Source organism: Porites lutea, chromosome 2, assembly GCF_958299795.1.
Source record: "Porites lutea chromosome 2, jaPorLute2.1, whole genome shotgun sequence".
Taxonomy (NCBI): Eukaryota; Metazoa; Cnidaria; class Anthozoa; order Scleractinia; family Poritidae; genus Porites; species Porites lutea.
The window spans coordinates 55889025-55914608 of NC_133202.1; the positions used below are offsets into that span (position 1 = coordinate 55889025).

Here is a 25584-nt window from a genome sequence, read left to right on the forward strand (position 1 = left end):
TCAAGTATTGGAAACAGCCAGCTTGCACAGTGGGGCGGGGGGGGGGGGGAGGGGGTGAAGTCTCTGGACAAATATTGATATCAGCGAGTTTTGATCTAAAAATATAAATAGTATCATTTACTTGGAGTTAAGTTTCTAATAAAATTATATGCTTTGACAAAGAAGAATCCAGTGTGAAAACTTGTCGCAGCGTTTTGACTGGGGCGACAAACCAAATTTTTGTCCCGACGAACAACTGCAAAAAAAAAAGAAAAGAAAACGCATGACACCTGGACACCAGAAAATCCGGAATTTTGTAGTTTGAAAAGTTGCGTTTTGTCGAAACCTCAAGAGGTTTCTGGTTGCTAATAAACCGGCTAGACAAGCTGTTCAGTAAAACCTATTTTTGTCTCGTTTTCGAGATTTCGAAACATGTTTTGTCACCATAGTTCCTCTCCAAGTGGAATCCTCACCTTATTACCAGCGTCTCTCTGGAGTCTGGTGCTTCCAAGATCGGAGTTGGAGTCCATAACCTCCTAGTGGTTCAGCTTCAGTTGTGACCCTTACTGTTCACTGTTCTTGCTTTCACAATTTTATCTCTTCTCGTCCTTACAGACTGCAAAACAGTCGGTTTTTTTTCTCAAAATCGGTTTTGCAAAAATACGGACTGTTTCGCTGTTGGAATTAGCTCAGAACACCTAGCCTGGTCCGATTCTCAGACGTTCTAAGGCCAATAGAATTAAATATAAGAAACAGTGAATGAAAAGTTTGTTTGTGGTTTCGCATGGTATTTTTGAGAAGTCACCGCCAGAATTCATACCAGTAACAGGGATAGTGCATCCCGCTTACCGAGATCTCGGTTGGAAAAACCGAGATCTCGGGAACCGAGCCAGCTGAACACATCGAAAATTTTACAAAGGATTTATAGGTAGGTGAGATCTGGAAACCGGACTAGCCCGGTCAACCCGGCTCATGTGAAGAGGCCTTCAGTCCATACTCAAGAACACCAGGCCCTAGTTGTTCAAAAGGTAGATAAAGATAACGCTATTCACCGGATAAATCACTATCCATTGGATAGCGCAATTGGTTTCCCTAACACTTATCCTTCATCCCGGTGGGTAGCGCCATCCAGTTTCTGGCCTGCGAGAATGCGACACCTTGAGCCCACAATGCTGCCGGACGATTTTGATAGCGAGGCTGAGATGATTTCAACATGGCGACTTCAAAAAGCGCGAACACTTACAATCGACAAAACTGGGAAAATGCGGTAAGAAAATGCATTGTTTGTACCTCTCAATCTGATGATACATATACTTTGCCATCACTCTTTATATGTGTCATGTTAAATCCAAATGATTCCTTTTGGTGTGGATCAATTTTCGTATGGACACATTGTTCGCGTGCACAGAAAGCTTAAAGCTTTTGCATGAGACGACACTATCTACATATACATCTACATCTACCGTAAACTTTTCTTGCAAACCGTTAACCCCGTTATGAACTTGCCCATATTCTGAGTAACAGAGCTGTTATTTTAAGAGTGACGAGACGGGACTGTACTAATGGCAAACAGATTAGATTGCTCATCTTTTTCATGAAGGCCACTTAAAATTTCTGTAGCCAGTTCCAGGACAGGCGTTTTCGTTCGCATTTATTTACCCACGCTCACTATCTGAACGCCTGGAACACTAAGAAGGCTTGGCTTTTGACGAATCACGTCAACTCTCGATGTCATTTTTGCTGCATTAGTAAGATTAAGTAAATTGCTGCATCAGTTTATCTAAGTATTTAACGTACATTTTAAGTTGTCTTTCTAAAGAAACACTTGTAATGTTTCTATCTAGTTTGGCGCATGATAAGTAATGGTAACAGGACTGAGTGGAGTCCAATTCGGTCTGTAATCATACGAGTGATTAACAAAATCGGACGACCGCGTAGTGGGAGTCCGATTTGTTTAATCACGAGTATGATTACAGACTGAATTGGACGACACGAAGTTCTGTTACCAATTAATCATAACTTTAACAAAATTTGTGATACAATAGGCTATTTTTTAAACCAAAACACAAGAAATTCGAAATTTTGTTTTGCTAGCAGTGAAAAAAAAAAGCCACTTAAGCGCACGCGTGATGGCGCGTACTGTCCAATTACTTAGGCATGACGCGTACTGTCCTTTTAAACTGTCCAATTAAGGCTGAAATCAGGGCAGTTGAGAGCCAATCAGATTTGACAATTTTGTTATAGTTATGATTATAATAATAATAATATCCTTGCTTTACCCTTGGCAGTATTTATAGCACTGATGCTAGTGGGGCCAAATAATAATAAACAAATATTTCAAATGAAACTTACAGTACAGGCCACGTGCATTGCAGCTCTACACACTGTTTCATGCATGGAAATCTGCCATATTGCATGCAAATTCCATGGAAAAAACACACACAAAACACTTGTGTAAAAACATACACGCAAATTAGGAAAATTTGGGTGTAAAATTTTATGCACAGATTCTTACAATTTACATTTATTCAGTTTACTTGAGTTCTTACATTATAGAGTGTCTGCTAGCTGAGTGAGTGCAGTTGTACTTGTGCGGTTGGCTTTGTTAGCGTGTAAATCAGTCTTTCGAATAGGGTTAAGAATACCAACTGGCCGAAGGTAAATCAGTTGGTTTTTTGCAAAGGTGGTTGAGGATTTAAACTAGGGACTTCCGAGAACAAATCCAGCGAGAGGTGAAGGTGGGAATTGAACTAGGAGCACTATAACCACTCAACCACGCTACCTCCAAACAGCTGTACCAAACAAAGTTACAGTCAAGCCGCCCGAGATTTAAGTTTCCTAAAGTTTATTTGGAGCCATGCAAGGTTTCTTAGTCACTGCACTTCTGCATTCCTATTTCAACTGTTTTCTTTACAGCTTTGTTTGTTTTTGGCATTTGGGTGATATGGCTCTGAGAAAACCTTTGGGTGACTTTACTGGTTACATGTGTCTTTTAAGTATAAATATGTACTCTTCATTTAGCCCGCTTTATATTACAGGTTATTTTGTACAGCCTGTCTCTTAAACCTTATGCTTGTGGTAGGGCTGGTGGTCTATTAGGAATGCTGCATTATTTTTCTAAATATTGTTGACTGGTTAGATTAATGGCTGCATTTCCTACCTGATTAACAGTCAGGTTTTTAAAAATGATGAAGGGGAAGGGGCTGCCCTTGTTTCAGATCAAAGAAATAAATGCTCAATAGTGCTGTGTAAAAGTTCTCCCACTTAAGTTTTATTTCAGTGGTGATGCTAGACTATTTTTCCACAGATTAAAAAGTTAGACTGACAGATCATCTCCCAGTCTTGTTTGGTTTTGAAGAGTAAAAAAAGTGTGGTCTTTTTGAGAGTGAAAGTGTTAATATAGTGTTGACGTTACGACAGATAAGCTCTAATACTTGCTTTAACAAATCACAACTGGAGAAGCATGCATAACTCCACTCACTTTTACCACATGTGGTCTTAGTTACAGTAGAATCCGACCCAGTTTCGAACCTCTTAGAGAAATGGAAATTTGTTAGAAAAAGGAGGATTTCAATTACCATGGCATTATTTTATGAGGCTATAGACAACAGCGGTAAAGTGCTCTTGCATGTCAACATATGTGTTACATGTCAAATTATATCCAGTTTAAAATTTCTTAACCTTGGTTGATTCTCAATTTCCTTTGTCATCTACCAGACAAAAAATCGGGGTTAATATTATTGTTCCTGATTGAAGCAAAATCAAGTGAAAAGTCTCTTGATTTTTGAAAAATCAGGAGTTAAGAAAAATTGAGTTTTTAGAAAATCAGGATCCCACTGTGTTGTCAGAACTGTAAATCACATGCATGTTGTTGTTAACTTTTTATCTCAGGTAATTGTTATTTTTCCTTTGTTTCAACTTCATCAGCATACATTACCATACCCAAAAATTTGATGCAAAAAACTTATCTTGTTGTATTTCTACAAAAGACTTACTTGGTGCTTGGATGGTTGCATCTACGAAATGCTGTAATGTGACTGCATGATGTTGTTACATACATACATATACATACATACACTTTATTGATGCTCCCTAAGTGGGCTTTTCAGCTCAATAGAATAAAAAAAAATACAAATATATAAATTAATTGAGAATGTAAATACAATAATATTATAATTACAAAATATATATCAATAATATAATATATCAACTTAATAAAACATTTGCAAGATGACGTCTAAAATTCCTGGGGCATTTTAAGGACTTAATGTTATCATTCAAGGAGTTCCAGAGTTTGGCTCCTCTGAAAGCAAAGGAGCGCTGCCCTGTTGACAGGCGACATAAAGGTATATCCAAAGCACCAGATGATCGAGTTTGTCTATTATGGACTTGAGAACGTGATTTAAACATATCAGCAAGATAGTCTGGAACAAGCTTGTTAATACATTTGTGCATCATAGTAGCGTCATTTAGAATGAGTTTCTCTCTAATAGGAAGCCATTTCAATGATCGCAACCCATCCGAAATATGGTCATACTTTCTTAGTCCCAGAATAATTCGCCCAGCAAAGTTTTGGACTTTTTGTAACTTGTCAATATTGCTGCTGCTGGTATTACTCCAGACAGTTGAACAATATTGGAGTTTACTAAAGACAAATGAGTTTATTACTAACAGAAGTGTTTTCCTATCCAGGAGGTGCTTGATTCTGTTAATTTGGTACAATTTAAAAAGGCATTTAGAGGCAATCTCAGTGATATGTTGGTTATAACTGAGGCGTGTGTCGAGAAGAACACCCAAGTCCTTAACGACAGGCACAGGTGTTATTTCCTTGTCAAAAAGTGTTATACTGAATGATGACAGTTTCTTTAAAAGTTGTGGTAATCCAACAGCTAGAACCTTAGTTTTGTCCGGATTAATCAAAAGAGAGTTTTTACAGCACCACTGAGATATTCTCGTAAGATCTTCGTTTAAGGCGAGGATGGACGTGGGTAATTCGGCAGGTGAAAAGGACAAATACAATTTACAATCATCAACATAGGAGGCAGATAGACAACGTTTAGGAACAGAAAGGAGGTCGTTAACATAGATTGTAAACAAAACCGGACCTAAAATAGAGCCTTGCGGAACTCCGAACTCAAGTGGGAGTACTTTAGAAACTGCGTCACCAATTCGAACGCACTGTTGTCAGTTAGAAAGGTAACTCTGAAACCAATCCAACGCACCCTGGGAAAAATCGAGATTTTGTAGCTTGGATAACAAGATGTCGTGTCGAATACTATCAAATGCTTTAGACATATCTAATAAGACCATGATGGAAACTTTCTTGTTATCCATAGCCTGGAGCAACTGATCTGTAACGTACAACAGAGCTGTTTCTGTCGAGTGAAGCTTTCTATTTCCGCTCTGATGTGCTGCCAGTTTATTATTTCTAATTAGATGCTCCATAAGTTGTCCATGTACCAACCTTTCAGTGACTTTTGAGACTATTGGTAATAATGAGATGGGGCGATAGTTGTTAGGGACATCTGGATTACCGCATTTGAGAATAGGTGTAACCTCTGCTGTTTTCCATGCACGTGCAAATGTGTTGGTAACAAAGGAGTTATTCACAATGTGGGTAATTGTTGTTAGCGTACTGGGTAAACTGTCTTTAAGAATTCTAGAAGATATCTTGTCCATTCCAGGAGCTTTGTTAGATGGTAGGCTTCTAATCACCCTTTCTACCTGATTTTCCGTGACTTGATGGAGAACGAATAATTCGGGGCTAACGTCGGTGGATATGTGTAAAGGAGTCGGCACATCCAAATTTACATTAAGTCCATGATGTAAAGATAAGTCCCTGGCTTTTTGAGCAGTAATACTGCCGACGGAAGTGAAGAAATCATTTAATTCGTTAGCTAACCCAGTGGGATCCTCAGAAGCCATAAAACTATCTTGTTGTTTACGTGGTAGACACCGGTTAATGATTTTCCAAATTGAGTTAGAATTTCCATTGCTATCCAGGATCTGAGTCCTGACGTGAACTTTTTCGGCCACACGAATCTCCCTTTTCACTTCTTGACGAAAAAATCTGTATCCGTTCCAGTGGAAAGGGTCATTTGTTTTTCCCGCAAGTTTGCGCCATTGGTCGCGCGTTCTCATTAGTTGACGAATTTCTGGTGTTATAAAGGGGTTAGGTTTAGATCTAATTTTAACCCTCTTGACTGGAGCATGTTGACTTAGTACTTCCAAGAACAGTTCGTTGAATACATCAACTTGATCGTTGAAATCGTCAAATAGGCTTATTATGTGAAAAGGCGCATATGACAAATCACGTAGGAAATTGTCGGCGCTGTAATTAGTATAGCTTCTAATAGTGACGTAACAGGGCTTGATCCTTGGCTTTTTTAACTTCAGCGAGATGTAAACAAGATTGTGATCGCTAATAGTTGACATAAGGACGTCGTTTGAAGCAATTAGTTTCTCATTCGTGGTCATCACAACATCGATTAACGATTCCCCATTCTCCGTGGCTCTGGTTGGTTTATTGATTAATTGGGTGAGGTTAAAAGTCGAGCAAAAATCGTTTAAAGCACGGGATTCTGCGTTATCTTGAAGGAGGTTGCAATTGAGGTCACCCAATATAATGACATCAAGACCTGACAGGAGGGATTCGATAAGACTGTTGGCAAGATCATCTATAAAATTTAATGGAGTACTCGGTGGTCGATATACTGTGCAGATGACGAATGACTTATAACAGCGACTTTGCACTTTTAGCCACAATTGCTGAAAGTTATTATCAGAAACTGAGGATACATTCTCCAGTGATGAAACTTTGTAGTTTTTCTTAATGTAAACACATAGTCCGCCGCCAGGTTTGTGCGGGCCACGGTCCTGTCTATACAAAGTGTAGCCTGGAATATGAATGCTCTCGTTGTTGACTGAAGAATCCAGCCATGTCTCTGATATCGTAAAGATGTCGAAATTATTTGAGACAACGGAATCCTTTAGCAGAGTGAAGTGTTCCCTGGACTTCAAGGAGCGGATATTTAAATGAGCAATCCTGATGTTTGACTTCGTGTTGCAAGGAAAGCTAATATTTGTGTTCGTCGATGTAGATGAAGAATTAGTTGTTATGAGTCATACATGCTTGTCATGGTTTGACTATGTGACTGCGTGATGCAGTTCTAATCAAAGACCCGCATTTCACCCTTGCTCTCCAAGGAGTGAGCATCCGACTAGATCATGGAGGGTCGTTGGTTCTAATCCCATCGGGGGCTCGGATTTTTTCCCAGTTTCCATTTGATGCAAAAAACATATCATGTTCTACAAAAACAAAAGAAAAACAATAATTACCAGAGATAAAAAATTAACTCTAACATTCACATCAACATGAAATCTAAACTGGAACTAAAACTCATGGAAGCAGAGCTGCATAATTATTGGGATAATCTGTAAAAGATCATAACAGTGAGCATTACACTAACATTCCTTTTTGTTTGTTCAGTTTCCTTTTTATCTTACTACTAATTTTAAAAAAAATGTTTTTTTCTATTGTTCTCATTCCAGGAATTTCCCATTCTTTGTCAAACATGCCTTGGAGACAACCCTTACGTCAGAATGGTAATCTTTATCTTTTTTTAGCTTCTAGTGAATAAGTGAATAAAGTTTACCTCTAATGTATGTATCTACATATGCATGTATGTATTTTCTGAACTGGTTAGAATTTATTTTTCTAGAGTTCTCAGTGTGTATGTATCTACAAGATAATAAAATATTGCAGATATATACACAACTAAAGTAATGATGAAGCCTGAAAAAAATTCAGACTTTAACAAGTTTTGAACACATGACCCTGCAGTACAGTAAAAACCCACGAGTAAGAACCTAAGATTTAAGAACCTGTTGGGCTAAAATGTGCAATTTACACCCCCTCAATATAAGAACCTCTTTAGCCTAAAATTTGGAGAAAGGTTCTTATTTTCAAAAATCATTTAAAAATATTGACTAATTGCAATTGCAAAAGGCAAGTTAGTACATATAATTATAAATGTTGTTTGATTGAGGTCATTGAGAAAATGTTTATAATATTGTGTTTTACAGCAGAATCATGTATATAAAGTTGTTTTGACTCAAGAAATTTAAATTCATGTGAGAATAGATCTCCATAATGGTCATGTTAAAATATAAGCAACATTAGGTATGCAAATTTAATGGTGCTGATCACTAAAATCTTCTTAGCAATGACATAATTTTTTGCAAGAAATTAACAACCTATTAAGAACCTAGATAGCCTAAATTTATGTTAGCCATTATGTAAGAACCTGTTTGGGCTAACCCTGGAAAATGTAGGTTCTTACTTGTTTGTTTTTTTTTTTACTGTATCGGTGCAGTGCGCTAAGAAACTGAGCTATTAGGTCAATTGGGAGTGGGTCATTATTTGGATTTGTAATGGGGTGACTACTATACTCAATAAAGTTCAAATATTATTAATTTATTAGTCTCATAAGTTTTCAACGTTTAATGTGTCATCACTATTTACCAGCATGATTATTGTAATAATATTATGGCGACAATCATCATGCTATTGTAAAGTAGATCTATATCTAGCAGTAACTATTCAAATGTTTGATAGGTGGGTCATACAAGGAGGCTGGCTGTGGGTGGGCGTGGCAAATACAGTAGGGTTTGGGTTAGACATTGGAATTCACACAAGCTTTATAAAACCGGCAATTGCTTAATCTTGTGAAAACACAATATCACAGGTTAAAATCAAAATTGTATCAAAACATTATTAAAACAGAGGCCTTTAAAATTGAGTTAGTAAAAGACTTACTGGTTATTCTGTTTGCATTATCTCCTCAACAGACAAAGGAGACATATGGGAGAGAATGTAAGGTAAGGTTCTAAAGCAATATGTTAACAATTATCCCGCGAGGGGAGGTGAATAGTGGTGGATATATATACCGAGACGTGAAACGTCAAGGTATATATCCAGCGTTTTCACCGACCCTGTGGGGATAGTTGTTTTAGTATTTACCAAATCAATGTGATAAAACAGAAAAAAAGCAACATTTTATAAATTAAAACCATCACTAAGTGGGAACTTTGTTTACAATTTACAAACATTTCCGTTGATAATTTGGACTGTCAATTTTTACTGCCAGTTATTTGGTTATGGTGCAGTTTTTTGTCATCAATAAATGTAATGATGAAACTACAAACTATTATTATAATTTTTTTTTTTTAACTTTCATTTAGATCTGTGTACGACCATTCACAGTGTTTCGTTGGTGTCCTGGTGCACGTATGAGATTTAAGAAAACAGAAATCTGCCAGACTTGTTCAAAATTAAAGAATGTTTGCCAGACCTGTCTGCTGGATCTTGAATATGGTAAGTTTGAATGCCAAGAATGGAACCTACACAGTTTGTGAAAAGAAACCATGTTTTTGCTGCGTGTTACCTGAGGTTTTCAATATACAACTATGTTTTAAGGGTGTCTTAGGTCAATAGTATAAAGAAAATTTAAAATTACTTTTTTACAGCAAAATGCATTGTATCACGCTGTGTGTTTTCCTAAAGTTGAAGGAATTTTGACTTTTTCTGTTTTGTCAAACATCTTAGCTGACCTCTTAGGAAACACATGGTTTGGTTTCTTTCTGTATGTTATTGTATTTCTTTCTTTTTGTAACATGTAATTTTCTTTAATATCACATTTTGTCTAATGTTTTGTCCCACCTGGATTAGCATGATAGTCATTTACGGGACGTACAGCAGACTGTAAAACTTTGCCGTTTGTTCGTTTGTTGATAAATACCTTGTTGTTTGTTGTTTGTTGTTTGCACTTCAGAATAAATTATTTTGGCTGGGAGTTGTGGGGTCTGACATGAAATTTGCATGGTTTTTCTTCAAGATTTTTAAAAGATTGATATCCTCTTAGCTTAATATGATTTTTTTTTCATTTCAAGGTTTGCCTGTTCAAGTGCGAGATCATGCCCTTGGCATGAAAGATGATGTTCCAAAATCTGATGTTAACAAAGAATACTATACTCAGAATGTGGAAAAAGAGGTTTGTGTTTTCAACAACAACAACACTAATCTTTATTTGTACTCTCTCTTGCCTTATAAGAAAATTTAAGAGTGAAAATAATGAAAATAAAGCACTGGCTGCCTGGAATAACCATAGGTGATCCTCTTGGTTAGCATATCAACAAAAAATAATACAGAAATTTGCCATTATTCAGAAAATGCTCTTCTTTTGGTAGCATAAATCCACTATTAAGCCCCTTGGGGGGTTTATCTATCTGAAACAGGTTTGAAGGAGGATTGTTTGAAAGTTTGCGATCATGCTGCTTTCAAATGACCAGAAGGCGGTATCAGTTATCCATAAAGACCTAGGATGTTGTGTTTATGAAGTCAGTCATTTATTTATTTGGTTGTGGAAAATAAGAGCTTAACTTCTCCTGAAAAAGTAGGGCTTATTAACGACTAATAGAGGACTTATGGTACATACTTATTAGCTCCTGTGATCGCTTGAAAGTGCTAAATCAGAGTAAAGCAACAGCTTTCTATAGGCATGATGTTCAGAGTTGCACCTCAGTATCTACCAAATAAATCATGGTCATAGTTTAATAATCACCCTACAAAGTTACCTCTTTTCTGCTGCTTTACCTTTTTGACCAATCCAAAATTTTGAGTATTTAGCACCTCTTCCTCTTTTTAAAGACATTATTAAGATCATGGACATTAGTAAATTTCATTTTGTTTTGATTCTGTGAAATCTCCAGGATTTTGTGCTACAAGTCTGGTTGCTGTTTTAGGGTTGTGACCCTGATTGTCCAATTGATAGAGATTTATCCAATAAACAGTGATGTACATGTGTCCACTCTGTGAAAAGTTGGGTCCACTGTGAAGTAGTCTGAAAAAGTAGCCACCATTTCATGATGCCGCCACAAGTTTCCCTGCAAAATGACGTGTGAGGAACAAGTGCAGAAATTACATACTGATGATGTTTCACTTCCCAGATTTAAGTACTGCTTCTGCACAACCATTCTGAAGTTCATTGTACTTTCCAGATCTGGTTAGTGAGACCTCATTAGTATGGAATTCCTGCGCTTATTCCATATATTGGGAAACCATTGATGGTGTTGCAATGTCGGCTGTTTTCTCAGCCTAACCAACTGTGTACAACTTTAGAACTAAACTTTGCATTTTGTACCACAGTTGGTCAACTCAGATGGGACAACACCTGGTGGAACACTTGGAAAAGCCAATGCTCCAAGTGACTTGTTACTTAAACTTGCCAGGACCACCCCCTACTACAAAAGGAACCGACCACATATCTGTTCTTTTTGGGTGAAGGGAGAGTGCAAGCGAGGGGATGAATGCCCTTACAGGTATGGTATAGTGTGTTTTTGGATGTTTTCAGATTTACACATGGTTCGTACAATCTTGAAAAGGTCTTGAATTTTACTAGTCGTCGTTAAAAGTCCTTGAATTCGGTTTAGGTCCTTAAAAAGTACTTGATTTCTTTATTAGGTCTTGAAAAGTCCTTGAAATTCACAACCTTATCTACGCCAGACACCCTTTTCTGTAAAGTTAGATTATTTTGCTGAGAAAAATTTTGGCTCATCCTCGATGCAAGAACCGGGTAACGTAAAAACATTTTGTGCATGAACAATACTTTATTTTTGTTTCTTTATTTGAAATGCTACTTCTATACGTCAAGCTACCTCAGGTGCAATAAATTGCAAGTCATACCCAGTCATTTTGCAAAGTCTAGTTGTGGAAAGTAGTATAAAATAATGTGATCAACAGTGGCCAAAGTAAAAATTGTAAATGACTCCATGACGTGCTTTAGCGAATAGGGTAATCAAAGGGGGTTAAAGAATGCCGATTTATTAGATAAATCTTAGTCCTTAAAAACTGTAATTTGTCCTTGAAAAATCCTTGAAAAGTCCTTGAAATTTGTTTTTCTGAAGTTGTACGAACCATGTTTACAGCAACAGTGGAGTTCAAAAGAATATAGGTACAGAGTGAAAAAACCTAGACTGTTCACAGTCCTCTATTTTTCCTTAAGATCATCGAGATTGAGAGCTTTGCGTTACGGGCTGCCATTGCATGAGTGTCAAAACTACTTAGTGGGGGGGGGGGGGGACCGTTTGGGAGGAAGTGAGAAAAATAGAGGGACTGTAATAACATCACTGCAGCTCACGTTCAGGAGGTGTGACAGGAATTTCACGCCTTTTACCATTCATTAATTAAGAAACTCCGCTGGTGATTAAAAACATGCCAGACACATTTAGCAACAGTGATTTTATAATGTTTCTGGGCCATTCCTCAAAATAAAATCGGCAAACATGTACAAGAAAACATTTTCCTAATCAAAATACCAAAAATCCTCTGTGTGTTTGTGCAAGATGTGCCTTATGGTATGAAAGCGTACATTCAATGGAAACATCGACTTGTCAACGACTTGTCAATGTCGGCAACTTAAACTAAACCCGTTGTCAATCAAACGCCTGCATTGCTGGTACAACGTGCTCCGTGAACGCAAGCTGCAGTGATGTTATTACAGTCCCTCTATTTATCTCGACGGTAAGACACAGTATATCTAAACGATCTCACGAAAAGATAGGGGACGGTGAACAGTCTAGAAAAAACCTTCCTGTTACATAGGATTCTGCTTCTGATGACAATTTTTGGAGAGGCTTTGGGTTCATCACTTTATCTCCCCACTCCCCCTAACAATGTTGGGAATCCCAAATACCCATTTCTCCCAAATTCAACATTGTTAGGGGTGGCGGGCAGGTTGCCAGTTTTACTAATATCACTGGGAAGTTCCCAACACTTTTGACCTCCAGTGAAGTTGTTGTCAGCTTATGAGAAGGTAGAGGAATTAAGCTCTGCTCTCTTTTACTATTTTAGAGTTAGTTACTTTATGTATTACATTCAATTAACTTATTGTTTAATTCATTTTTAATAGCTTTTTGTCATATTCATTCATTAAATTTATTATCATTGATTTTTTACATTATGTTTTAAATGAAATTTTAATGTGTTTGTTTTAAATAAATTATTCTGAATTTCTGACACACTGTAAGGTCCTTAATTCGAGTTGACTAACAGGTACTCTACAAACACTAGGCCACCATCTGTTTTTTGCTTGCAGACATGACATGCCTACAGATCCTAATGACCCATTAGCAGATCAGAATATAAAAGACAGATACTATGGAGTCAGTGATCCTGTAGCTTCACGACTACTAAGCCAGGCTTCTAGCATGCCATCTTTAGAACCTCCCTCTGACAAGTCAATCACCACACTTTATGTTGGAGGGCTGGAAGGAAAGGTGGAAGAGGGGGATTTAAGGTGGGTTTTTAATACATAACCCATAAACTAATACCTGTAGAAAATCTTAATCAAAAGGTATTAAGTTGCTTGGAGAACATAGATAATAAGCTAGTCTTGACCATTAACCTTCCATCAAAGTTTGCCAATAATTTGTTTGGCTCACTTGACCAATGCTGTAATTGGGGAGGGTTGCAGAAGAGGGGTTAGCCTGGTTTTTGTGTTTTCAAATTACCCTGAACTCTCTGAACTCTCTCTTAATAACTGGAATAATGGGTTCTGCCAGTTGTTAGTCTGTTTGATCTGATGTTGCTTCAGAGCTTGTACTAAGCTTCTCCTTAGTGTATATCCAAGAAGTTTTTTTAACATTCTTCCTTTTTGTCCCTTTTTCATTGTTTGAGATACTATGTACTATCTGCGCAAAATGCATGGCCCAGACAAATGGTAATTAAGACACAAAGTTTATTGAATATTGAGCTCAGTAAAAACTCAGTAATGTATTATGACATTTACTAGCGAACATTGATTAAACATCCTTTCATTTATATTTTCTTCTCAAATATAACAGGGAACCCTGTTAATGCAACAACTGTTGGACAATGAAATTTCGTTCATAAAAATGAGGTGGCTATAATAAATTGTGATAAAGTTTTCAGAAAAGAAAATGATTGAGACTGTTGTTTAAGCTTGGTTCAAATTAATGTGGTCATAATATTCTGGTGGTCCTTGGGTGGGTTTTAACTAAGGTAATAACCTTAACCATTATTTTGTGCTCATTGTGACATCTGTATTCCAGGGACTATTTCTATCAATTTGGTGAACTGCGATCAATAACAATGGTACCAAGACAAAACTGTGCATTTGTCTGCTTTACATCTCGACCTGCAGCTGAAACAGCAGCAGAGCGCTCCTTTAACAAACTTATTCTCAAAGGAAGAAGGCTTAAAATTATGTGGGGCAAATCCCAGGGACAGCAACCCACCCCAGGAAAACAGGGGGGCACCCCCCTGGCTCCAGTGCCAGGATTACCTGGAGGTTAGTTTTGATATTAATATTTTTATTTGACAGGGATGATTCAAATTTTGTCTTTGTCTTGTGCTCATCTTGCAATGAAGTTTGAAGTATTCAACTTGCTAGGATGATCATTCCAGAATTTATGCTTAGAATACTTATAAAAGTTTTGGTGGTTCTGTTTTTAGAATTCTGAGGGCATTGCAGCCTTCTGAATATAGATATTTACAGTCTAAAGATAAACGACTGTGCAAGCTGGTGTCTTTTATTGTTCCTCACATTATCTTGGATTTTGGGGCTCAGAAAATTGGAATTTAAAATGCAGCTTCATTTCTTTAGATTTAAGGACGCTAATCAACTGAGTTGTTTCTTTAGTAACAGACAAATTTAAAAATGACTGAAAACTTGTCTAATGTAAGTTACAAGGGTAGGTTATAATGTTTTCTAACTCCAGGTCATGGTTTTTTTTTCAGCTCTTCCTCCACCCCCAACAGAAGACAAAAATCAAACAAACTTCTTCAACCTTGGAACATCTTCGTCAGCACCACCGTCAGGGCCACCTCCCATTCCACTCACATTACCACCACCCCCTGGGCAGGTTCCAGGCATGCCCCCTCCTCCCCCCATAGGGCACCCTTTGCCACCTCCCCCACCAGGGGGATTCCCACCTCCTCCCCCATTTGGGCATCCACCTTTCAGACCTCCTCCAATGCCATTTTATGGTGTTCCTCCCCCTCCCCGCATGCCTCCACCCCCAAGGCATGGTATGCCACGCCCACCACCTGGTCCACCACCCATACACTATCCCTCTCAGGATCCTCATAGACTGGGCGCAGGAAAAGGTGCAGAAGGAGGTCCTCCCCCAGCAGCTCCTGCTGCAGCTAGCTCTTAGCTAGATTAATTGTGCTCAAGATTTAAAACCAATACCATTCTGTTTGTAAAGTTTAACTATATTAATAACATCTCTCAAGGTGACTTTTCGTGCTCCTGTCGCTGTTGCTCATCGTAGTTGCTTAAGCTTTCTATTATTATTAAATGAATAATTTCAAATCCACTTACGTGATAATACACTTAAATACTACTACTAATAATAATTACCGGTATTACTATTATTTAAGTCAAGAATATCTTCAACTGTAATACAGTACTACCTAACAGGCGTCCTGCTGTCATTCTCAAACTAGCCCACAGGTAGCTTAGGCAAAGTTATTTCTGAGTAAGTGGACTTTTTGCATTTTTAGCATCAAGGCATTAAAAAGGGGGAAAAGGCCTCACCTCCGGTTGATAGAGCGATTTTTATTTGACCTTGAAATAAAAATGCGCAAACTAAACAGAAACAACAAACGAACGGAAATAGAGTGATTTGATTGGTTTATCGAACCGATACAAGTGCGCATAGCTTTTGGTTGGTTAAGCAAAAGCTCGGGTGGAAAAACTTTATGCCTGAGAACTTTCTAGAAATCATCGGATACTTCGCTTTGACGTCATACTGCAATGCGATTGGCCAATCGAACAATTCCTTCTCCATATTAGGGTTTTCTTTGGCTGGAAAACGAAGAGGCCATGTTTTGATCTTTTCATCCATTGGCTGATAAAACAAGTAACAAACACTAACTGAAACCATTTTTCAAGGTCATACGAAAATCTCTCTATCTGTTGCTTAATATAGGAAATCACTGTACTAAAGAGAAGCTATGTCAGATGCTAAACTAGAGTGTTTCATCTGATATCCATCGGCAGGGATGTGAATGAGATTTCAAGTTGCCGGGTAAATATGCAATAATGTGCAGGGGGGCGGGGGGTGGGCAGCTAAGAAATACTTTTAGTTCTATCTTCCCTTTGTTATCTACAAAAGAAGATGGGGGGGTCAAGGTCATAGTGGCCTTGGGAAATCTCTGGTTGTCAGTTTTTAGTGACAGCATGTAGACACCTCTGAAAAATGCAACTGCATCTCATGATGTAGAAGTCAATTCCAAAACTGCCCTTCCCCCCCTCCCCCTCAGGCAAACTCCCAGGCATTTGACTTTTTGTATGTTGGCAGTTTAGATGGTCAAATGCCCCACTGGCTAGCACTTCAAATCCCCCACCCATCAGAGACTACTCAAACATTTTCTCATGCATCAAGCCTTTTTTCTAAATAAATGTAAATAGCCTACTAAACACAACCGAAATATCTTAAGTCTCAGAAAGCTGTCTTACATAGGTTTGTTAATTTCATTCCAGAAAGCCACATTTAACAATTTTTTTTCAAAGCCTCACAAATGCACCAACAAAACAGTGAATAAATGAGCATTGACCTGTGAACATTACTTCCCATACAAATTTGGAGAAAATGCTACAGAACAATCTTATCAAGGAAAACTCATCATCAGACCATTTTAAAAAGTATTTTAAAAATTTTAGAGTATTTTAATATTACTGAGACTTTTTGTTAAGAATCTTTAAGAATTTTTTTAAATTTTAAGAAATAGTAGGAATTTTTAGAATTAGTAGGATGTTTCTAATTTTTATTATAATTTCTCTTTTTCGAGGGCCATTATGAAAACTACCGGGCAACTGGTGATTTATGTACTCCTCCCTCAGTAAATAAAGTTTTCTTTCTTTCTTTCTTGAATATATATGGTGCACGTGCTGAATGTGGAAAGAATTATGAAACCCCTTTGCTTGTGATACTGACACGAAATTCAAATGCCCGACTGGGGTGACCTAATTTTGGGTCAAATTCCCCACTATACTTTGCAAAACTCCAGTCAAATGCCTATGGGCGGTTTTGGAATTGACTGGTACATTCAAGTTTAACCCACCTCTTTGCACCTGGATAATGGATGAAAACACCTTCTTTCATCTTTGACACAACTGGGCGTACGGTAATCCCTTAAGGAAAGGACTATTCATACGTGCCCTTGAACAAGCTTCAAAAATCACAAAAGTTATGTGAAATTAACTGTCAGGAAATGTCATTAACTTGCGTTTAAAAATGCTGTGTAATTTTTAAAGAACTTCTTTAATGTATTGAATCGCTAATAGGTAAAGGGAAAAGTGAAAAGTAACAATGCCTGCTGTTAGTAAACGTCATTTTACTGTTTGTAACTTTTGAAAAATGCCCCAATTTTAACTTTCAAAAATTTACTACCGTTAGGAACCTAGTGTATTCTGAAACAACTTGTTTATTCCCTTAAATAAAATATACCACATAAATTGCTCATTGCTTGATATGCTATTTTATGTGTGATTGCATTTCATTACATTTGATGGTGTAACAGAAAATTGCACTGTTTGTCTGTCTGGTATAAAAACAACAGCGTTTACGAAAGACATAATAATTTCATAATTACTGGTAGTAATTAACCTGAGAGGAAATCCAACTATTCTTTAGATGACAAATAAAACTGTCATACAACATAAATAATATTTTTTAAACACTTTTTCTCAACGATCAAATTTTAAGCTTTCTAATCACCACATAATCATGATAATTTGGGCAATAGGGATTAGGGAGAGTAAATCTCACTGTACGGCAACATAGTGAAAACTATTTTTATTATTCTTTTTTTTAAATTAACTAGCCTGTATACAGACGTTGTTTTATTTTTCTTTTCGTTTTTTTTTTTAACATCAGCGAGCTCGCGCTGGCAGTCAATAAATCCCCTGAGGTTTATATTTTATCACCCGCGCTCAACGGACTTTGAAGAGAAAATAGAGGGTCTGTGCACAGGCTATAAAATTAATTAACAGTCATCATACAACTGCTGTTGTTTCCTCCGTTAAAATGTTACAATAATGCTTTTTATAACTTAGAGGCAGCAACAGTGGGTCACCAGATAATGTTTTTTAAGGGGTGCCACAAATAAGGCCTAAAGTGACTCTTGACTCTTGAAATTGCGACAAAGAAGTCTAGTTTCTTCTTCCCCCACCACTACCCCCTTGCGCTGGCGGTCAATAAATCCCCTGTGGTTTATATTTTATCACCCGCGCTCAACGGACTTTGAAGAGAAAATAGAGGGTCTGTGTACAGGCTATAAATTAACAGTCATCATACAACTGCTGTTGTTTCCTCAGTTAAAATGTTACAATAATGCTTTTTATAACTTGGAGGCAGCAACAGTGGGTCACCAGATAATGTTTTTTAAGGGGTGCCACAAATAAGGCCTAAAGTGACTCTTGACATAAGGAAAACTGGAAGGAAAGTCTAAAAGTTTATTAGATAATGTGAGAATTCTTTCTAGCCCCCACTTCTTCAGCTTTTGATCTATGAAATTGTAGACTTTCCAATGTATATTCCATAGTTGCCAAGAAAAATCTTCGGGGATCTGATTATGGTGTTTCCTGCTATTATATTATACTGGCTGTATTTGTGTTCATCTCATTTTGTCAGTCTTAAGCTGTTGTTGATTTCTTGGGATGGAGTGTTGTATATGTAACATGTTTTGCACAATGCCAAATAGCCTGCATAAGTCTGCTGAATCCTGTGTCCTTGGGCTGTAAATTAAGGAAAATTTCAAAGTTAACACCCCGGTTACAAGTGAATGATGAGTGTCCTATTGACCAGGCCCCAGTAGTTCAAAAGCTGGATAGCGATATCCACCAAATAAATTACTATCCAGTGGATAAGTATAAGGGAAATAAATAATTGCGCTATCCACTGGGTAGAGATTTATCTGGTGGATAGTGCTATCCATCTTTGGAACATCTGGGACCAGGGGATGAAGAAATCTAATGGCAAACCAAACCCAAAGCAAACAAACCCAGAAACCTGGCCTAACAAACCAATTATAACTACACTTAAACCAAAAAAAAGATGAGAAGGTAAGACAATATGAAAAGAGGGGAGGGGAAACTTTAGGAAGCTGCAAAATGCCTGTGAAGGTTTAAACTCATCTTTGTGAGCCATGGTTACACAACCGTGAGTAAGTTAATGAGTTTAAAAAAATCTTAATTTTTAAAGGTTAAAATATTTTTTTAACAAAGATAATTACATTTTCTAGCCCTCTGACAAGTTGGTTTTTCATGACAACAACAAATTCCTTGTGGCTAAGAACACCATCATCTAAAATGAAAAAAAAATAAGTCAAAGTAATTTAAATAGTAAAACGTTAGTCTCTACAGAAAATAAAGTACTTTAGGGACCGTTCATTTTTTATGAGAGAGGGGGGGTTGGTGGGATTTGGGGGGGGGGCCACTCGAAAAAAAATTGGCTTGAAAGGGGGGGCCAGCCGAAAAAAAATGAAGGAAAGGGGGGGGGGTCGGACGAAAAAATTAGATTAAAAATAGGATAAGAGATGTTTACAAATCAAAGAAAAATTGTGCTCTTTTATTTATAACAAATATGCTAAAACAGTTCCAGGGTAACAAGGAAACTTCTCAACAGCTTTTATATTTTATAAGGACAGTGAACATACCATAATAACAGTCTTGAATAGCAACAACTTTCTTTCCATTCATAAAAATGTTGTTGTCAAGCTCATATAATTAAAACCAATAATTTGAGTCCTGAATTGGAACTGACCTCGTTACCAGAGCTTTTCTCTGAGAAATTTAATGGGAGGGGCATGAAACTACTACGAGGTGTCCCCTTCCTCATTTTCGACGTTCTCTTCGATCTCGTCGTCGCTGTGTTCCTCTACTTCTTCCTCCTGCTCTTCTTCGTTGTCTTCCTCTTCTTCCTCTTCTTCGTCGTTTTCTTCTTCCTCTTTGTTCATGTCTCCGACGTTTGAGCTATAATCTTCAGGATGCAGGACGCAATACATCCTGTTCTTACTTCTGGCTTAAGGTTGGTAATAAGCCTGCTTTGTGCCGCGTTGCTGAAGTAGCTTGATTGCAGTAGGTGAGCGATGAATGCTGCATCCCGTGTTAGCAACAATGCTGCTACATCTTCAACGTTTATGCACGCTTCCGGAATTGTCATGGAGGGAGGATAAAGAAGACAATTGGGAAGCTCTTTTGCAAGGGGATTTGCAACGCAGATATGATACACGCGTAGGACGTTGTTTTCAAACCGTTTGCGTTTTCTGCCCTTTGATTTCCTACGGTTTTGTTTTAATTTTTTTTTTTTGACACATAGTGTCCTGTTAAGCCCTTGAAGACCTGGTCAATGGTCTCCTCCTTTTTTTCGAGGTTTTCTAATTCCCCTGAAACCTTTAGCTGCTTTGCCTCAATCCTAGCGATGTGCTGCACATTGAAGTCATGAAGAGCAGCAAGAATGACAAAGTGAAGACAATTATGGGACACTTCCTGTAGATGAATACTCTCAGAACAGGTCAAGCCGAAGTGAGAGGCAGCAATGAATCAGGTCAACTAGACAGCAGTGGTGAAAGCAGTGAGGGAGAAGAAACTGATGATGATTACAAGAGTGATGCCCCTGACTCTGAAGACGACTCAAATGATGTCGTTCTTGCTTTTATCGCCTCAGATGAGGAATATGTAGACGAGCAGCCAGCTACAACATGCTCAGGACGAGCAGTAACAAGAAGAGCTGAAATTGACTTTTCATTCTTTTGAGTGAGGATTTGTTAAAAACAGCTTTTTAGCTTTCAGCTTTCTTTCACTAATTACGTGAAATGTAACAAAACGAAATTTTAATGCAGTAACTTTTTTAATACCTTATGTATTTTTTTATTCATGGGGGGGGGGGCCTTCCAAAAAATTACTCTGATGAGGGGGGGGGCCATGCGAAAAAAATCGGAAATTGGGGGGGGTCATACAATTTTCAAGTTACACTCCTCCAAATCCCACCAGCCCCCCCTACCCCATAAAAAATGAACGGTCCCTTATATTAATAATATTTATTTGAGGAGTTGGTCTTGACAAAAAATGCTTTGAACCAGCATCTGACATATCCTGTCCCAAGTCTTCCAAGTTTGTACACAATGGACAACAATGGGAGTGGTAGTAAGTGTCCATCTTAGGTGGTCACCATATACAGAAAGATTCAAAGAAAAAGACCGAAGGCTGGGCAGCAGGGGCCTGTAACTTTAGGGGTCAGTTTCAGGGAGGTGTGGACAGAGAATGGAGAGTATGGAGATGCGGACACAATGTCTCATTAAAACCAAACAAAATACATTTAAGGAAAAAAGTAAAATGGAGAAAGGACTGACTCCTTTGACAACTATAGGGGAGAAGATTTACTTATAATAAAATAATGTTTACTCCTGGGCTATGAGGACCATTCAACATGAAAAATTGTAACAATTCACAAGACATATAGCTGTTGTCTCGGTTTTAGAGTCTGAAAGCAGGAACAACACTTGTAAAACATTACAATAGCAATGGTTGTATTATTAATAAAAAATTATTACCATTTTCATCAAACATCTTGTAAACAACATCCACCACATTATCACTCAAATTTACATCCATCACTGTTTTAGCAACTTGTTTAAATGTGTCTGTAACAAATAAACAAAAGTTGCTTTCATCTCCATAGCTTCACAATAAATCAGACACATCAGAGAAAATACATGTATTATGAAATGTTTAATAACTCGCTCCCCATCAGGAATTGTATACCTGGATCGATAGGTTTACCAGCAGCATTGTGGAAGCTCAAAGCCATGTCTGCCTCAGAAATGTTCCTCATAAAACAGAAGAAATCCAAATAATCTTTGAAAGTTATTCCCTGTAAAAAATAATATAAAAATAATACTGTCCTAGTGGGTGTGACTGAAATAAATAAAAACAGCCATTAATGTCTTTACTGGCTAGACCAGGTTATAGCTTAGACTAACCAACAATTCTGGCCGGTCTAAATGAACAGTTATTAATTAATGTTATTTGTCCAATATCACTGTTTTATGAAAACAGTTAACACTGTTATTGATCCAAACAGAAAACATTTGAACTGAGTATTTTAACTTCAGTTACTAACCCTTTTAGTCACAGAGAAAGAAAAAATATGTTTTCATATCATTTAGAGTGTATTCACGATGTCACGGCAGCCATGTCAATTTGTGTTCCAAAACAATGAAACGTACGGCAGCCATGTTGGTGTACCAATCTTTCCAACCCAGTGGGAATTGAACTCTTTTCTCATGTAAAAACTTTCTTTTGCTCATATTAATTAGCATATATGCTGGCCACGTGAGTGAATATGCTCTATTAGCAACTCTAGATAAACAAAAACAAATTTTTCAAATAAGAGGGTCAAGTTCTCCATTTATATTAAATAGCATAGATGCTGGCCAGTCGTGAGTGAATACGCTCTATTAGCAACTCTTGATAAACCAAAACAAATTTTTAAACTAAGAGGATGAAGTTCTCAATTTATTTATGTTGTTGTTTGTTCCTACCTGTGAATTTTCTTTAAAACACTTCTTCACTTTCCTGAGAATTTTTTGTTTTTTCTTTTCATGGAAACTTGAGTAGGTTAGAAGCATGTCAGCAAAATCCCATTCTGTTATTCGTCCATCAACTAGATCATAAGAATTAAACTTAACGAAAAAAGAAAAAAGCAATTAATTTTAAAGAATAAGCCGATGAACAGCCATGAGCCAAGTAGCCTGTCTCAGTGTGGTATGGCAGGGACCGCGGAGGGGGAGGGGCTGGTAGGGCCGCGGCCCCGCCACTTTTTTGCGTCCCCGCCCCCACTTTTTGCGATAAAAAGAAAAATAGTTAAAATTAAAAAAGGCTTGAAACAAGTTTTTTCCGTCTATATTCCGATATATTCTCTGTATTTTCTTTAATTTCAAACGTCAGGCATTTTGTGGGGCTCCTGTGCTTTTCGCGGTAATTGTGCCCCGGGGCCGACTTGCCCCTTGACCAAACGCCATACCTTGGCCACCCCTTCGCTTCGTTCGGCAGCGTGTTTTGTACTTCCAGCTCCGGCAGAGTGTTTTTTATTAGTTTTATCAGACGAAATGAAGAAAATTACTAGCTTTTTCAAGCCAAACGAGGCTGAGTAGTTGTTTTGAGTTGATAAAAGTTTTATATTTTGTCTTTCTCCTTTCGAATCAAGGAAATATTCGATGGCAAGAAGAATTACATTACTTGAACAGTGAACGGCCATAGTTAGAAATTTTTTAGATCACTTAAGTGTGGTATTTTCTATACTATACATAAATAATACGAGATCTCGCTGATACTCGCGCGAGATAAACGAGATGTCGTCAAGAATGCCGACCTATAAAGAGCAACAAATACTGGATAAAGTATGCAGAGTCACACGACAGAAACAAATCAAATACTATGATTTTATTCCTTTTTTCGATTTTCAATATGAAAAAAATATTTTCAATTGTCAGCCCTCCCACTTTTCACCTTGCTCCGCGGTCCCTGTATGGTATGCTCTGATCAAGGGTTTTAATACAAATTGAAGTAGCCAATAATAGTAGGATTGCAGGCGATTCAAGCCAAAAGAGCAAAATAAACACACTCTACAAGGGACATGCACAGTGAGTCAACTGACATTACAAATAAATCAAGTCAGTATACACAACACTGATAAGGTAATGACCTTCAACTTAATAAATGTAAGCAAATAAGGTGTTTCCAACAGTCACTTGTGACAATATTAATTTGCTAACACCTAGAAGCAATGCTTGATCTGGCTTCATGATTTCACTCCTGTCAAGCCTAGAGTACATTCTTCTTTGCATAATGACAGACTAGTTGAGGGTTACATTTATCAAAATGATCATTTAAAGAAAATGTACCTCAAGGAACATGACTTCCTGTTGAAGATTCTTTTGAAATTCAGCAAATCTTTGCACAGTAAGCTTTTTCTCCATGTTTTTCCCAAAGAAGTACTCCTTAAGGCCACTGTTAACATGTGGCGACAGTACACTGCCTGTCACTGAATGATCACGATGTCGCATTCCAGTCTGTGTCAGGCTAAACAGGATACTCTGTACCTAAGAGTAATCAAATAAGTTACACATTATCCTTCATATGATTTATTAATAGTATGTATCGTTGAGGGAAGACCCTTTTCATGGTTGGCACATGGATCAGTAGTTTAAGATTTAGATACATAACTTTTCTATTTGATGAGCTGAAATGCAAACAATTAACAGGAAATAAAAAGAAACGGTACATGTTTAAAGGTTGAGTAAAAAAAAATTTGCAGTGCCGAGTATCCCCTTAGGCAGATACCTTTAGGGAACGGGCTACAACAAGTCAAAAAGCTTACCAAACCCCTGCACTGTAGCTTTACAATGATATAATATATTTTAAAGAAATTACTTCACAGCTTAGTTTGCAAAATTTTATTAAAATATATTATAGTAAACAATACCAAAACCTCCTTCTTCCTTCTTTCTCTCCATGATTGGTATGAACAAGTTTGAGAGAGTACTTGATAGGATTTCACTTTTAGAAAACCAAACTGTACATGTCAAATACCTTTAATATGGTTCATAATTGGACTGGTAATCTTGCAGGACTCTTTATGTAAAGAATATACAAAACCCCTTACATGAAGTTGTGGGCAGTGGATAGGAGATAAATTATACACTGAAGATCTATATAAATAGGAGCCATAATTGACTTTTAACAGCACAGCCTTTAGCTGCAATTTCTTTTTATTGATGCGAAAAATAATAATATGCTAGCTAATAACACAGGGATGCAGCTGATTATTTTACTAGGGTCTACTAAAAAAAATTTGAGAGAGCACCAGTTTCACCTAACTATGGGCGCTCCAGCTTTTTGCAGTTCAGTACCAAGTTTCTTACCTTTTCAAATTCTTCTGGTGACACCTCGCCATCTCCATTGAAGTCAAACATTTGAAATGCAATTTTAAACATTCTAGGGGGAACTTGAAACGAGAAAATATGAGAAAAAGTTTTCATTGGCAGTCAGTTTTTTCACATATTTCATCACTTAATCTGTAATTCCATGATAGACAAGTATCAGGTAGATGTATGTGGATACTTTCAAAGGAAATAGAGGATCGGCGTGGAAGAAGAGAGAAAACTGAAAGCTTAAAGCAAGTACTTAATCTGTAAATGAGTTTTTTGCCTTCCTCTAACTTCAAGATCGCTTACTACAATAAAACATCATGGCTGTATAAGTGATTATAGTGTTAGCTTCAGTGTTCTTAAAATAATATTAACATCAGAAGATGAAATCCTACAACTGAAATAAATTTACCATGATGAAGAAATAGGGCCGTAAATATACATTAGAAAAAAATTTACAACATACTTGACAAAACTGTTAGAAGGAATATGTAATCCGAGAATGAAATCAGCCCATATTCTCCCATCTTCAAGAACACACTATCAGAGCCCAGCTGATCTGACAGAAGACCTTTGTATTTATGTTT

At 37.4% G+C, this 25584-nt stretch overlaps 2 protein-coding genes across 2 annotated transcripts in view; one reads left to right on the forward strand and one right to left on the reverse strand.

Moving 5' to 3' along the window:
• Positions 1-1156: 1156 nt before the first annotated feature.
• Positions 1157-16785, forward strand: LOC140929118 (pre-mRNA-splicing factor RBM22-like). The gene is made up of 9 exons (XM_073378983.1): positions 1157-1246; positions 7531-7584; positions 8830-8859; positions 9223-9355; positions 9931-10031; positions 11186-11358; positions 13134-13334; positions 14110-14348; positions 14798-16785. Exons 1-9 carry the CDS (start codon positions 1193-1195, stop codon positions 15214-15216), a joined length of 1404 nt encoding a protein of 467 aa, XP_073235084.1. The 5' UTR covers positions 1157-1192; the 3' UTR covers positions 15217-16785.
• Positions 16786-17309: 524 nt separating this feature from the next.
• LOC140929116 (calcium uptake protein 1, mitochondrial-like) overlaps positions 17310-25584 on the reverse strand; it is a 12289-nt gene continuing 4014 nt past the window's right edge. The window contains exons 4-11 of the mRNA XM_073378980.1: positions 25464-25584; positions 24992-25074; positions 23972-24169; positions 22610-22750; positions 21831-21939; positions 21620-21709; positions 19301-19371; positions 17310-18803 (exon numbers count right to left, since the gene is read on the reverse strand). Of these exons, the coding sequence (XP_073235081.1) occupies positions 18702-18803; positions 19301-19371; positions 21620-21709; positions 21831-21939; positions 22610-22750; positions 23972-24169; positions 24992-25074; positions 25464-25584 (915 nt within the window). The 3' untranslated portion in view covers positions 17310-18701. The remainder of the gene's footprint in view (positions 18804-19300; positions 19372-21619; positions 21710-21830; positions 21940-22609; positions 22751-23971; positions 24170-24991; positions 25075-25463) is intronic.

What these genes read in the sequence shown, in the direction of transcription:
- LOC140929118 (XM_073378983.1), top strand. Translation starts at nt 1,193, where the DNA reads ATGGCGACTTCAAAAAGCGCGAACACTTACAATCGACAAAACTGGGAA. An exon ending in GACAAAACTGGGAAAATGCG is followed by an intron (nt 1,247 to 7,530) that starts GTAAGAAAATGC and finishes TTCTCATTCCAG; the next exon opens with GAATTTCCCATTCTTTGTCA. An exon ending in GTGGAAGAGGGGGATTTAAG is followed by an intron (nt 13,335 to 14,109) that starts GTGGGTTTTTAA and finishes TCTGTATTCCAG; the next exon opens with GGACTATTTCTATCAATTTG.